General features: G+C 51.4%; 3 protein-coding genes across 3 annotated transcripts; all 3 read left to right on the top strand.

Moving 5' to 3' along the window:
* Positions 1-749: 749 nt before the first annotated feature.
* On the top strand, positions 750-4,841 carry J4E88_005783 (uncharacterized protein; the record flags this gene model as incomplete). The annotated part of the gene is made up of 2 exons (XM_049399416.1): positions 750-1,118; positions 1,584-4,841. 2 exons carry the CDS (start codon positions 750-752, stop codon positions 4,839-4,841), a joined length of 3,627 nt encoding a protein of 1,208 aa, XP_049255207.1.
* Positions 4,842-6,716: 1,875 nt separating this feature from the next.
* On the top strand, positions 6,717-8,245 carry J4E88_005782 (uncharacterized protein; the record flags this gene model as incomplete). The annotated part of the gene is made up of 4 exons (XM_049399415.1): positions 6,717-6,804; positions 6,849-7,448; positions 7,508-7,629; positions 7,682-8,245. The coding sequence occupies 4 exons, from the start codon at positions 6,717-6,719 to the stop codon at positions 8,243-8,245; spliced, it is 1,374 nt and encodes a 457-aa protein (XP_049255206.1).
* Positions 8,246-8,771: 526 nt separating this feature from the next.
* J4E88_005781 (uncharacterized protein) lies at positions 8,772-10,021 on the top strand (the record flags this gene model as incomplete). The annotated part of the gene is made up of 2 exons (XM_049399414.1): positions 8,772-9,007; positions 9,061-10,021. 2 exons carry the CDS (start codon positions 8,772-8,774, stop codon positions 10,019-10,021), a joined length of 1,197 nt encoding a protein of 398 aa, XP_049255205.1.
* Positions 10,022-14,686: the final 4,665 nt, after the last annotated feature.

Here is a 14,686-nt window from a genome sequence, read left to right as displayed (position 1 = left end):
TCCGCAAGCCGTGCGTTTGGAGGCCAATGTTAATGAGCGAACGCACTGGCAGTACCGTTCTGGCGGCTTTGCAACCCAACGCAGACAGAGGCGCGGTGGCTACAGGAGCAAATGCTGCACAAAACCCATGTGCTGGCGGATTCGGCTTTCCTGCACGCGACACTGTCACAAAGGCCTGGAAAGGGACGACCGACCACGAGTACCAGATTTTCACCACCTTCTGCTTCCCTGCCATGGGTGCATGCGCCCCACGATCTCTTTCTCCGACGCCGCACCCTGAAGACGCCAGTGACACAGCATCCCCGACCTCAGATACAACCTTGTTCGAAGACGCGCCTGTATGCACACCTAGCCAGCTAGGATGCGATGAAGACATCAGTGCATACATAGCTTGTAACGACGCATCCACGGAAGGAGTGTCAATCACCTGGACTCCCCAAATGGTAGAGCACGAAATCGATCCTGTCGCTAAACGCCCTTTTCGGCATCGTCGATACGTCTCTTCTCAATCAAGCTTCGACGTTACTGAAACGCCTCAAATCCCGCTTCGGTCAAGATCGAGAACGAACGATGGACTGCTATTGTTTAGGGCAAATTCTTCCAAGGAAACCACAAACAACGCCCCTGAAATAAGACACCGTCGGAAGGTCTCTCTGAACCTTCCAGTCAACACACACGAAAGCCAGGCCAGCGCCACCCAGCCATTTGGAAAGCCCGGTGTCGAAAGCTGTACAAAGCAAACGCCTGGCATGGAGACCGCTTACTATACCACCAGCGTAGACGCATTGACTCCAGAAGAACGGGATCTAGAGTACAAGCACCGGCATACATTCATAGGAACTGGCTCGCTAGACGACTTCCTAGAAACACTGGAAACTACACCAAACCATACCGCTACTAAAGATGCGATTGCTCGGGCATTCGTAAAACTGGCAGCATCAGAGCAGCTCTACGCTCGACAATGTTCTGCTGGCCAGGGGTGGGATCTAGTTATGCGAACAACACTGAGCCTCATGGACGTTACTAGCGTCGATTACATTGTCCAGTCGCAAGTCAAGCTGGGCTCCATTACACTACGGCAATTCCTGGACTTGATACCTTTCGATGAAGTCGATGAGGTAGCCGCATTACGTATCGTAGAAGCGTTCTCTATTGCTAGCCATCTGGATGCGACGGCATGTATAGGCGCACGAAGTAAGGCGCGAGCTTTCCGGAAGTGGATGGTCGACCAAAAAAGGGTGGACGCAGATTGTTGAGGATAACAGCGATGAAGCACGCGCACTTCCCCCTACTATACCCAGTCAAATTTTCCTAGCATCAATACCCCAATGTCACCGACGTATCTTCCTATGTACGCTCCTGTACTATTGCTTTTCGGAGAGCTTATGATCAGAACAGTGAAACAGATACAGTTCCTTGTTTCATTGAGTGTCTCTCCTTCCCATCTGGGCAGTATCTCAAGGCACGTGTCTTCCCTACACCCACCCCGGCCTTGGCGCCTACGCTTCTTGGCCTTCTTTTCGATATCGTCTCTTGACCTTCTTCCCTAAGTTGATCTTACGCCTTCTTCGCACTCTCAAAAGGCCACTCAGCTCGCTCTTGCTCAATCATTCCAGGAACCTCACGGCTTCCTCCATGCGCTAAGGCAAGTCTCCTTCCAGTCCGAACTTTCACTGAAGGTCCGTGCTCCGCCTTACTACCCCCACTCGATACAGTCTCCAGCCGCTTGCACCGTACTCTCTACCCACACGCAATACACCGGAGGCAATCGATCCGTTCGCCACATAATTGTTACATACTCACGCGAATCATCGACAGCTACTACGATGTCGAGCCGCCCTCTACCGTCGTCAAGCGTTCTGCTAGGAGATGTCAAGGCCACTGCCTTACGCAAGTACAAGAAGAGCGCCTCAGTCTTTCTAGAGGACGCCGCTCTTGATATGATGCTTACCGAACATCTCGGTGACATCCAGCGCTACGCCGGATTCTACAACATGGTCTACCTCTTCCTCGACCCCTCTCACTGCCAAGAGTCAAATCGACCATTTGTGAACCCCCTTCTTACCAAGGACTCGACGACTCGTTTTATTTGGAATAAGAAGGAGTATCACTGCGCCGATTACCTTGTGGATAATGACGATGATCACCCTGAATCGATTGAGGCTACAGCAATTCGACCTGTTGCAGGATCCATCGGCGCATCCATCATTATCGCTACGGAACAGGTGGCCGCTGTCTCGAAGAAAACGCAGAAGAAGACGTCTACTTCCCAACCTGGAGAGAACATTAAGACGCGGCTTCGACGCGTATACAACGAGCGCAAAGAGGCAAAGAAGTTGGACAGCTGGCTGAAGCTGAAGGCTACAGTGGAGCCCGCTGCGACACACGACATACCTGCTCATATCTCTACTACCCAATTACATTTCTGGAACGCCGTCTTCTTGGACATTCTTCCCTGCCTACCAGCGTCCGAACGCGCCGCTCGCCTTCTAGCTCTCGAGAGTCGCGACATCACCGACGAACATCCCAAGCCATGGTCTGTTATCTGGCAGACATACCAGTACGTTCAACTCATCGACGAGATTGAAACAACTGGGTGGGACGAAACTCTGCGCGAACTGTCCGAGAACTACCAAGACTTCTCTGAGAAATTGCTAGATCTCGACTTGGCCACGCGTATGGCTCTGGGTCTGTCGGTCGCACTGCCGCCAGTCCGCGAGGAGAACACGTCGGTGCTGACCGAATGCACTGCTTCGAAGCTATCGACTCCTCATACTCCGGTACTCGAAACTGGCGCTCGTCGTCCCAAGCTTCTCCCAAAGTCTCAGGCTACGCGGAAGAATTCCGGGTTGGCTTGCTTAGCTGAGAAGGCTACTATAGCTCCTGAGGTCGCTGCACCACCGGTTCCTGTCTCAGCGCCAACCGACACCAACATATTTGGGCTTCCTCCGTCGGTACTAGAGAAGCCTCTTACATCGTTTGGTGGCTTCATGTTTAGTAACTCCGCTTCGAGGACTGCCAGTGCCCACCCTACGTCCGTACTGCTACAGTCCACTCCAAATGCGCAGCTCTCCGATACACCTAGCTTCGACTTCGGCATCGCTAAGAGCACCTTTGACGCTCCAATCTCTACCTACGCACCGAAACTCGACGAACACATTCTTTCCGGGACGTGCATGGCCACTCAAACGCCTGAAATGCCCAAATCGTTTTGGGCCGAGCACACAACAAAGCCTGAAGTACTAACTGGCAAAGATACAGAGTCTATCTCGACCACTTTTGGTGCTTCGGCTGTTGGCTACAATCATTCCTCATCAGAGAGCCCCATCATCCTCACTCAACATGCTGAGCAACCTCCTAAGTCTGATCTTAGAGGCTCTACAGAGGTAGAGGGGACTGAGTGGGAGACCCAAGCAGCTGTCGAAGCGAAGTCAAAAGACCAAGAATACTCTACTCGGTTCACCATGGTCATTGATGAGCTTATGGTTGATAAGCTTATCAAGAATTTTTGGAAAGAAACTTCAAACCCTTGTAGAGGGGAGACACTCAGCGACACTACTTCCAGTGAAGAAAAGGAGCCTTCCCATTTAGGCGATGAGCAACTCAGCCAAGGTGGCCAAACTGCCGGTCTCCCAACAAAGGAAGATAATACCCAGTTCCCGGCCTACACCTTCCGAGATTTTGCGGAGAAATACGTCCTCGCGCGAAGTCCAGATCTCTCTGTCGACGACATCTTCACTAGACTTACCAATTACTCGGATGGCCGCCTCTTCGATGCCAATTGCGTCGTTTGTAATGTTGACGAGAACGATCAGGTAAAGCCTGCAACGTTTGAGGAGGTAGTAAGTATACTCGAGCCGTATCTAGCAGGTCAGTGGACTCTGGAAAATGCAGATGACGATTCGGCATTCAGTATCAGTTCGGCTCCCTCGTTGACTCACTCTTCTTTCTCCGAAGCCGAACTTGCGATCGACAGCGAGATGGCAGAAGAGTACATGCTCGATGGATACGGCTGCCCCCTTGAGCTAACAGGAATTCCTAAAGACGACAAGAAGTTTTTCGACGCGGTACATACGGAAATGGTCGCAGAGACCGATCAGTATGAGTTCGACTGGGCTGAGGTTGATTGTCTTCTGGGCCCTCAAGACGAGGAAGATGACGACGACGACTACGTTGTACCTACGGTTGACGATGACGGGAAGCCCATCAGGCTTACGCTAGACATGGAGCCTCTACAAGAGGATTGGGCCCGAGGCGTTTTCTCGCAAGTCTTCCCAGACTTCGAGCAGGCCGATGCCAAGCTTCCTGATGTCGCACCGCAACTCCACTTGGAAGTTGATCAGACATCCTTCTCGAACATGTTCGACTTCGAATTCTTATCTGAATCAATCGATATGCCGGAACACACTTCGATCGAGGCGGCGAAGTTGCCAGGCGTGCCGCTAGTCGACACTTTGATGTCCAATCTTGGGTCCATCTTTGCCGAGCAAGATAGGCTCCTCCAGGAGCTATGTTCACTGGCTGCAGCAGTTGGCACTGATGCGGAAGACCACAAGGCCGACTACCGTCTATCTAGTCCCGCCGTACGTACTGTTCGGTTAAAAGCTGTGCCTACCAAGGATTCAGGACCACTCAATGGTACCGGAACCAGCAATTCTGCCCATGGGAACTTGACCGCGATTCGGCCACTGACGTTCAATCAGCGCCAACCAGGCCGTCACCTACCGCACTCTGACCTAGCGCTATATGACTGGCTCAAATCGCAACGACAAAGTAGCCTAACAAACATCAGAACGAACGAACTGGGTGAGCCAGCACCGTTCGATGTGGCCGAACTTTGACGGTACACCCGCATTCGAGGAGCGAGAAGAGTACATGATAGGCGGGATGAAACAGCAACTTCGAGCTCCCAAAGAGAGAGCCTCGAGAAACCGATCGCAGAATCGGAGGAAAATGACGACCCTTTCGGGGATGGCGAGCTCAATGAGCACCCGCTATATGCGCGCTCCGAAGCGTGCAATGTTCGCATCGCTCCCCGCCTGAGGACATGGTCGAATGGGCTTTCATAATCAGTTCATCGCTATATCCTTCGATTAGTTCGCAACGGGTTAAGGCTTCTCTTCACCAATACGACGATGATCGTCCCGTCCTGGCCAGACATTGAGACTGACAGTCACTTCTGAGCTCAATCCAGACTGTCAAACTCCCGACGATTTGCCTGCCTTAACCAAAGAGCTAAGGTAGAGAGCAAACGCCGCTCTGTTGGATCAAAGATCCGCAGATAAGAAAATCACAGCGTCTGTGTGCGCCATAGAGCGAGCAGACACACAACGAAAGCCACTTTCCTGGCCAAAGAGCCATACTATGGAAGACACCACTATGTATGCCTGAGTCAAAGAGCGAAGGCAAAAAGCAAAGATCGTTCTGCCGGGCCAAAGGTTCGATTGAAGAGAAGATCGATCTGTCTGTCTACATCAACGAGTGAGCAGACACACAACAGAACCCCCATCGGGCCAAAGGTCTAGGCATGAAGGAGCAAGGTGCGCAGCCACTGCAATTGCGAGGAGGACTTGTCGCTCAATGATGCGACATGATGAAGAGAATTACGGCGGTCACAAAGATGGTCGTCTCGTCGAGGTCTCTACGTCCACGGAGAAGGACAGCGTGGTATTTCCAGCGACGATTCGAGGAGATTTGAGGGTCGGTATGCGCATGAAGTGTCACGGTAGAATCCGTGTCAATGGTGTTGGAGGTTGTTTTGAATTTGGCCGACGACATTTCATTAGCACACGCGCGCTCAATGTGCGCGCAGAAAGGTACGAGGATGTAGGAAACCTAATCGGGTCGCGAAACACCAAATCGGTGACTTCTAGAGCGGTGTGAGATGACGGGCAATCTGACCGTTAGTGAGGGCTTCCCCGCCATCCACAACGCTACTTTAGATCGCGCATGCTTCGAGCTGTCATGTCGACGATGCAAATCCTTGATTTCGAAAGAAATGCATCTTCTCTCGTATGCGGGTATGGCCGTTTCGGATACGCGGCTACACCAAGACCCTAGCAGCACGCATCCCACCCGATCATCCGGACAGCGCAACTCCAATGACGAGTGGAGAAAAGCATCTGATCTTCCCCGCACCATCCTTGACGCAGGAACCGATGGCACTGCCTTGATCCAAGTGCAGCCACCCGGACGTCGCGGAAGACTTGCTGCTGTGGTGACGGCCTAAGTCCTCGGCGCCCAAGACATTTCCAAGCGCCGCCAATGCCATCTTCAAACTTGGCGACTTGCATTACGCACACCAGCCCCTATGTACAACGACAACCGGGACCTGCGCGCAATCAATGATAGGGGAGGGCCTGAAGGGCCAGACTAGATGGCCAAGCCAATCGTGAGTTTCGTAGTCATTTTAACGAGTTTAAACGACCCAACCCTAGCCTCGTACCAACACCGAAGGATGACTACCAAGCGTTGCACTGTCGCCCAGCTACTGCTGCGGCTCAACGCCGTTACTTGGCTGACGGCCGAAGGGGTTTCATAACATCACGACTCGCCATCCTAGAATGTTCGTTCTCTCGTTTTCCCTCGCTTCCTCCACACCAACCTCAGGCACCGCTTCACGTCGCTCGCTGTGCAGTGCCTCAGGCGCACTCGTTAATCCACGCATGCCGAATACCCAACACCTTTCTTTCCAGTGATACCCCGGAGCTTCCGCCATGAGACCTTCGAACCTTGTTTTTGCAGCAGTCGGCCTGCTTTCCTCATTCGCCACTGCGCAGCTGGAGTTCAATGTTGACGATCCAGGTGCGCTCACTGCAACTGTTTTCGGACCCCACTAACATAAATAGCCTCCATTAAGGATGCGACAAAAGTTGTTGCGGCGGGCTTAAGAGAATGGTACACTGGTGACAAACCCGGCGATGTACCTGGAAACTTGCCAGACCCATACTACTGGTGGCTATGCGGAGCCATGATGAACTCGTTCATCGACTACTGGTACTACACCGGCGACGACACATACAACAAGATTGTACAGCAAGCGATGGTGCACCAAATCGGTATCCCAAGAGCCTTTATGCCAGAGAACCAGACAAAAACACTAGGAAACGACGATCAGGCTTTCTGGGGAATGGCTGCCATGTCAGCAGCGGAAAACAAGCTTCCAGATGTCGAAGGAGAAATGTCGTGGTTGTCACTCGCCATCGCCGTATTCAACACACAGGTACCGCGTTGGAATCCCGAAACATGCGGCGGTGGACTCAACTGGCAAATTTTCCGATTTAACCCCGGATTCGACTACAAGAACACAATCTCCAACGGATGCTTTTTCAACATCGCAGCAAGGCTGGCAAAATACACAGGCAACGAGACGTATGTTGAGTGGGCCGAGAAGGCATGGGATTGGCAGTACAGCGTTGGTCTCATCAGCACAGATTACCACTTCTTTGGTAAGGACGCCCGTGCATGGATTACAGATTCCACACATACTAACATATACCTTTTCTAGATGGTACCAGCGAGAGACAAAACTGCACGGAAAAGAACCACATCCAATGGACCTACAACGCTGGAATCCACATGGCGGGTGCCGCAGCGTTGTGGAACATGTCAGAAGCGAAGGGTGATACGGTAAGACTCCTTGAACCTGAATTGACTCCACACTCATTCTAATCCAACGAAGGAACGAGCAGGCAGATGGCGAGAGCGCCTGGGCGGTGTTATCAACGGTACCGACATCTTTTTCCAACAGCAAGGAGCCCCAGACGTCATGATCGAAATGGCCTGCGAACGCAACGGACTATGCGACCACGATCAGAGATCCTTCAAAGCCTACCTCGCCCGCTGGATGGGCTGGTCGATGCTAGCCGCTCCCTGGACCCGCGACCGCATCATGCCCAAACTCCGTGCCTCTGCCGTGGCAGCCGCGCAACAATGTGGCCCCGGAAAAGGTGGCTGTGGTCTGAGGTGGTGGCAAGGTGGAAACGACAAAGAGGTGGGCGTTGGAGAGCAAATGTCTGCATTGGAGGTCATGCAGAATCTGCTTGTTGATCAAGTTTCCGGTCCGGTTGGACTTGACAATGGTGGAATCAGTGAGAATGACCCTACTGCAGGAAGTGATGTGGGGCCTGTGCGTGTTGAGCATGACTCTATCACGACAGGGGACAAGGCTGGCGCTGCGATTCTTACTCTCATGGTGTTCGCGGTGTTCTTTGGTGGAGGCGCCTGGCTGATTATGAGCGAATAGTTTTATTTCTTAATTCAAAGCATTCTACACTTCATTGTATTGCGCGAACTGGGGCATTGATACTCAATGTGCACTCAACGCTTCATCACCGACTATCACCGACGAGAATCCGGAGTGGAGTGGTTCTACGCTTGCCAGCGACGCGTGATTTTGACTCAAGAAAGCTGTTTGACCCCAAACCTGCAGCACCACACGCGTGTATATTATGATCTGCAGGCATTTGTAATGCCGTGTCTGCAATGTGTATACACTGTAACCTATGAGAGGGCGTCTCATGACATAAGCATGCAGATCATGTCCTGAATGAGGTAGGATAGCGACTTCCCAACTCGGAATTAGCGCGTGTATACCTAGGTAGCAGCTGCATCACCTCACGCCAGCTATCCAGCATTTGTAAGCTCTCCGGCTATACCTCCGACATCACAACGAATATATAAGTCTGCTGTCAAGGCTATCACCCTCAAACGAATATTGCGTGCCTGCCTGGTCATACTATCGCAATCGTGGACAGTAACCAATAGCAAGCATGACGTCAGCTAAACCCTTCAGCACCGTACCAGCAGGCGCGCAACAGCAGCCTACACCCTTCGAGCTGCATGTTGAGGAACAAAAGCTGCAGGACTTCAAGACTCTGCTCAAGCTGAGTCCGGTCGCGAAAGAGACGTACGAGAACAAGCAGAATGCGGGGAGCCATGGCCAGTTTGGGATCAGCCGGCAGTGGATCATTGATGCGAAGAAGGAATGGATAGAGAAGTTCGACTGGTATGCAGCGTGACAAAGAGTTGAAAAGGGATGACTGTACTGACATGCTACAGGCGCAAGGAAGAGGAGCGCATCAACTCTCTCCCCAACTTCAAGACCACCATCAAAGACGATGGTGGTAGCAGTTACGACACCCACTTCGCCGCGTTGTTCTCCAACAAGCCAGACGCTATCCCAATCGCTTTCTTCCACGGATGGCCTGGCTCATTCTTGGAGTTCCTACCCCTCATGGAAGTTTTGAGCAAGAAGTATACGCCAGATACCCTCCCTTACCATATCATCGTACCGTCTCTCCCCGGCTTCGCTCTATCGTCTGACCCACCCCTGGATCAAGACTGGAAGGTTGCAGACACATCCCGCATCATGCACAAGCTACTTCTGTCCCTCGGGTTTGGCGCATCAGGATACCTCGTCCAGGGCGGCGATATCGGCGCTTGGATCGCGCGAGAGCTGGCATTTACGTACGCCGAGTGCAAAGGCATGCATCTCAACTTCATGCACGCGGTCGACATCAAGTCCTACTCTTCGCCTGAGGACGAGCTCAGTGCAGCGGAGAAGAAAGGTCTGGAGAGGATGAACGAGTTCATGGAAGTAGGCAAGGCCTATGCAGTTGAACACGGCACCAAGCCTTCCACCATTGGTCTCGTACTGTCCAGTTCCCCTATGGCGCAACTGGCGTGGATCGGTGAGAAGTTCATGGCGTGGACTGATCCGTCCACCACGCCTTCCGTCAACACAATCTTGTCTGATATTACCCTGTACTGGCTTACTGGCTGCTACCCGACGTCAATCTACACGTACCGAGAGGGCAAGAAAGTCAAATATGTGGACAAGCCGTCGGGATACAGCTACTTCCCGTATGAGCTTTCGCCCGTTCCGAAGGCCTGGGCGGCGAGGACAGCAAATTTGGCGTTCTTCAGGGCACACGAGAAGGGCGGTCATTTTGCTGCATTGGAGAGGCCCGAGACGCTGTGGGCAGATGTCGAGGAGTGGATCAAGATCGCTTGGAAATGAGTTGGTCGTGGCGGTGAAGTCAATGGTTGTCATGAAAGATAGGAAAAATGATGTGCAAGCGGTTCAACGGGTTTAGCCTGAGATCGTGTCAAACTTAGTAGCATTGACGATAAGCTGAATGATTGCGGTTGTTCGTGTCGCCCGTTCACAGTTGCCACGGTAGAGTTCGGCCAATTTGCAGAGCAGCTAACATGGCACCTTGTATAGTCTCGACGTCGCTGCCTCACTCTTCAAAGCCCATGCGGGGATTATGATGGTCGAGGCCGTCGAGTTTGGGACCGAGTAAGGATTTAATCGATAGGACCGTAAGCAGCTAGCGTCGAGGCTGTGCCCAAGTGTCACTCCGCCGATGACGCATGTCATACCAATAACACGACCGTGCCAACAACCACGCTGCATGCCTAATCCTCGCTCGTAACATGAAACGTGCCACATAGCGGGCGGTGCCAAGTAAGCAAACAGCAGCAGTAACAGTTGAATAAGATCGCGACACCTATAACTCCTCCCATTGCTCACAAAGCCTCCTTTTCCTACGCTCGCTCGTTCGTTTCGTTGTTTCCTTCTGCCGGTTCTCCTCACCACTCGTTCTCCGGGGCGACCGGCTAACACGGCAATCGACGCCCATCATCAACAATCGCGATTATGGCCCCTTTCCAATTCGGAGATTTGGGCACAATATGCAACTATGCGAAAGTTAAATACGAAGAGCGGGCTGAGACGAAGAGGCGTCGCAGCTACAGACGCTCGTCCAGCGACCCCACCATGAACGCTACTATACGCAAACCCCACGGCAAACTACACAAACCGCCCAAAATCCAGTCGCTACATGAAAGAAAAGAGCGTCCGCGCAATAAGTTGCAGAAATCTAGACCGCAGAGTGTTATTGGGGTGGTTAGGCCGCCTGTTAGTTTCTTCGCGCTGGAATACGATCCTTATCCGTATAATACGCAGCCGAGTCAGTTTTTGGGCGTGTACTCCAGTATCGATACTGTGACGGCGGCTGCATTTCGACATGGCGCGTATACGTTTTCAAGAGAAGGGTTGTTGGATGGAAGCGAGTACTTGAGTCCGACGGGTCGCATCAAAATTGTCTCGCACGCTATACAGAGTGTGGGTGTTGCGGCTGCGGTGCCGGGGGATAGGGCTAGCAAGAAGTTTGACGACGGGGTTATGAGGCTGGATATTCCGCATCCGCTCAGTCAGCCGGCGCCGCGGTTCGACAGTCAACAGGACCTCGACACGCAAAACGTCAGCAAGGATGCGGTCTTCCTGGCGCTCCACGAAGGACCGCAGAGTGCGTACTGTATTGGGATGTATACGAGCAAGAGTTTGGCATGGGGTGCTTGCTTGAAAGATAAGGCGTGGCTTGAGTGGTCGGATCCGCTGACTGAGGAAGAGAGGACTGTTGAGGATGATGATATGCCGCGGATCTCTGCCAGGCTCGTGGGAAGCGGACGACATGCGTGGTTCGTGAGGGCTTTTGAGGTCGATGGGAGGTGAGGCGGACGACCGAAGACACAACTTCACCCACGCCCCGCACTGTGCGACATGCCAAACGCATCCTCCTCGCCTTATTGCGGCACACTCGAAGCATCGACCGGCGAGCATGTTTGCAGCCTTCCCAGACGAACGTTATAGGTCAAACAACGCGACGGGCGGCAACGCTATATATCCTAGCACGCAAACATCGGCAGCTCACATCAACCGGGGTTTCTGTGAGATATATGCTACGTATGCCAGCGTCCGCAAAACATCGTCGCGATGATGAAGATCATCATCATGTATATAATTAGCCGAAGGCCTCCAAGTTCCACCTATACGAGGCATGATACTGATGGTTCTCAGAAAGCCGCTCAGCAATCATGTTTGGCTTCATATACTGTTTTGGTACATTCGGCGTTGACTGTAGAGATGAAGGAGGAGGCTTCCAGGACATATAATAGATCCCTTTTATAGACTATAGCACAGTGCTGCCTTGGTGGCTTTATTCGTCTTCGCTTGCATACGGCTTTCCATGACAAAATTCAGTTTCTTCAGAGGAACATGCGTTACATCTTTCTTTGTTTCGATGGATTTTGTGGAAATCATACTACTGTTACAGCGGTAATTTGGGGATGACGACCTCATCCCGCCGCCGACATACTTTCTGTTCCATGATCTTTTTAGAATTGCCCCGCTACAGGTCATGCGCTCCTGGTTCCAGATTTTTGGTAAAGAAAGCGGTGGTGATTGCAGATGTGAGAAGAGCAGAGAGTTAATTTATAGACGACGTGGATCGAGAGACCCACACATGACTGCGAAGGCTACCGTTTTTGGAAGGAGAGGAAACCATACGAAGTTGGTATCCATCCTTTTGGTCAGAAGAGCAGCGCAGACACTTTCGAGAGGCGGGACGTTATTTTGGAACCCGAGACTGAGGAGACATGAGCGCGAGATGCTCGCTTTTAGACGAAGAGAAGATGCCGGTCAACATGACAGAATGCTACGTCTGTTTTGGATGGAAAGAGGAAGGCAGGCACATGTATTTCTTCAGTCTCTCATTTTTTAACAACAGAAGCAGGTAAAGGTGTCGTCTCCCCATCTTGCCGTGTATGTATTTATACAGCGCATCAATGCCGAGACATGTGTTCAGCGCATAAAGTCTTTGGAAAAGAGAGGAGAGTCGACGCGACATGACGCCATCTGTCGGCATTTTTTGGTCAGAAGAAGAGCAAAAGGCCATCCATGGGTCCAATACGCATTTTGATATTAGAGCGTGGAAAAGTGTCTTGCTTCCTTCTCGCAGAAATTGAGTTTATATACCATTCCACGCTAGTGATGAAATTAACCATGTCGACATCCACGACCCCGGAGCGGCAAAGCTGCACATGAAGTTCTTGTTGCAGTGCTTTTCAGGCGAACAGGCGTCACATTGGGTATTCTTTGGTAGGTTTTGATCGGAAAAAGAGGGCGGACACATGGTTCTTTGGGGTCATGTTTTAGATACAGGAGTAGAGGAAGATGTCCTCGGTCTTACGATCAAGAGTCTTTTTATATACCATTCGCGATCATCGTATTCTATCCATGCGGATTTTGGGTAGACGGAAATATGAACGCGCTCCAAGTTGACACTCCCACTTTGGGATTCTCTTCTAAGCGGCTGACAGTTGGAGCATTCGTTGGTCGCGTCGTTGTTTTAGAGAAGGATTGGGATGTGAGGTATGAGCCAAAAACAAAGCAAAGCTTTCTCAACCCATGTGCGCTTTCGTGCTCTGATTTGGAGAGGAGCCACCGACATGCATTTGCTCAAGTACGTTTTGGGAGAAGGCAAAAGCCACATGCCAGCGCTTTCAAGTCATTTCGGAAGAGCACAGGTCTGAATATGTTGGTAAGAAAGAAGAGAAGAAGCGTTTCAGGCGAGCTTATATAGCTGTCTCCTAGCTAGAGTCTCCTCTTCGCGAAACATGAATTGTGGATGTGGCAACTTGGTGTGCCCACATCGTTGTGTCAGGTGTGACGTTCGAATAGCTTTCAAAGCTAACTAGAAGAGTAGCGCAATGCTCCAGTCTTTTGCGACCGCTCTTCTCCATCGGAAGGCCGATATCTCATTTTGATCGCTATGCGCTAGGTCATGTGCGCAACACGCTGGATGATATAAAGGCAGAGTATACGGTGTTCGTACAACCACTTCGGTCATGTTACGGTTCTCGTAGGAGTTTTGGTGTGTCGACACTCCGCATGAGTCAAGCATGCGATGTTTTAGGAGACAAAGAGAAGAGCGCACACATAGAATATGCATTTGGAGAATTTAGAGGAGAAGACAGCCGCAGTTGTTTTGTCGTAAATTGCATTTTAGAAAGCAGACTTTGGAGTGTAGGGTAAGATGATAGAAGGTAAAAGAAGTATCGAAGCTTTGTGAAGCCGTCGCTGGCTCCGATGAGTGGGACGAAGACGAACGAGGAAGAACATTACATGTGGGTAACGTTGTTTCTGGAGAAGAGCGATCTTCTCATAGGTCAAGGCGTCACCATTTTGAAAATGCCAACTTTCAAGTGATGTTTGGGGGAGAAGAGAGGTGTCAGACTTGCAAGACTTTATACAGCCTCTCGCTGGTAGCGTAGAACTAACCCATATCCAGACACAGCGCAACAACATGTGCGAAGACATTGTGGTGCTCTCGATACCTGGGCGATCAATGAGAAGTCCCGCTGCACACATGCCTGTAGTTTTTGCTGCATTTTGTGGCGCCGCCAATTCTAGACACGCTCTTGGGACGTTCTCCGAGTTCTGCTGATCATGGCAGGCACAGCAAACATTTTGATTTTGAGACAGCTACCCCACAAACAGCTTCATGCAGGAGCATAATCTTGATTTTGAGAGACAGCGCAGAGGCAACATGTCTGATGGGCTGTGTTCTTTTGGAAAAGACCAGGAGGACAAAGTTATAGTAAGAGAAAGGAAAGAGAAGCAGCGGATGAGGTGTTTATATACACATCAGCTATGCTAGCGGCGGTCAAAGGTAGAAATGGGTTCGCAGTATTCGTATGTAGTTGCAATGCAGGCACAGCAACTGGGAAAGACATGCCGTCATATAGTCAGAGTTTTGATCGAAGCCGGCAACAACATGACATTTCGAAAAGGTACTTTTGAAGTAGTCCAGTGAACAAGAAGTCGAACCCCGGTTCT

This window comes from Alternaria novae-zelandiae, assembly GCF_023758075.1.
Source record: "Alternaria novae-zelandiae strain BMP 2774 chromosome Unknown scaffold_10, whole genome shotgun sequence".
Taxonomy (NCBI): Eukaryota; Fungi; Ascomycota; class Dothideomycetes; order Pleosporales; family Pleosporaceae; genus Alternaria; species Alternaria novae-zelandiae.
This window is presented reverse-complemented; position numbering and strand designations above follow the sequence as displayed.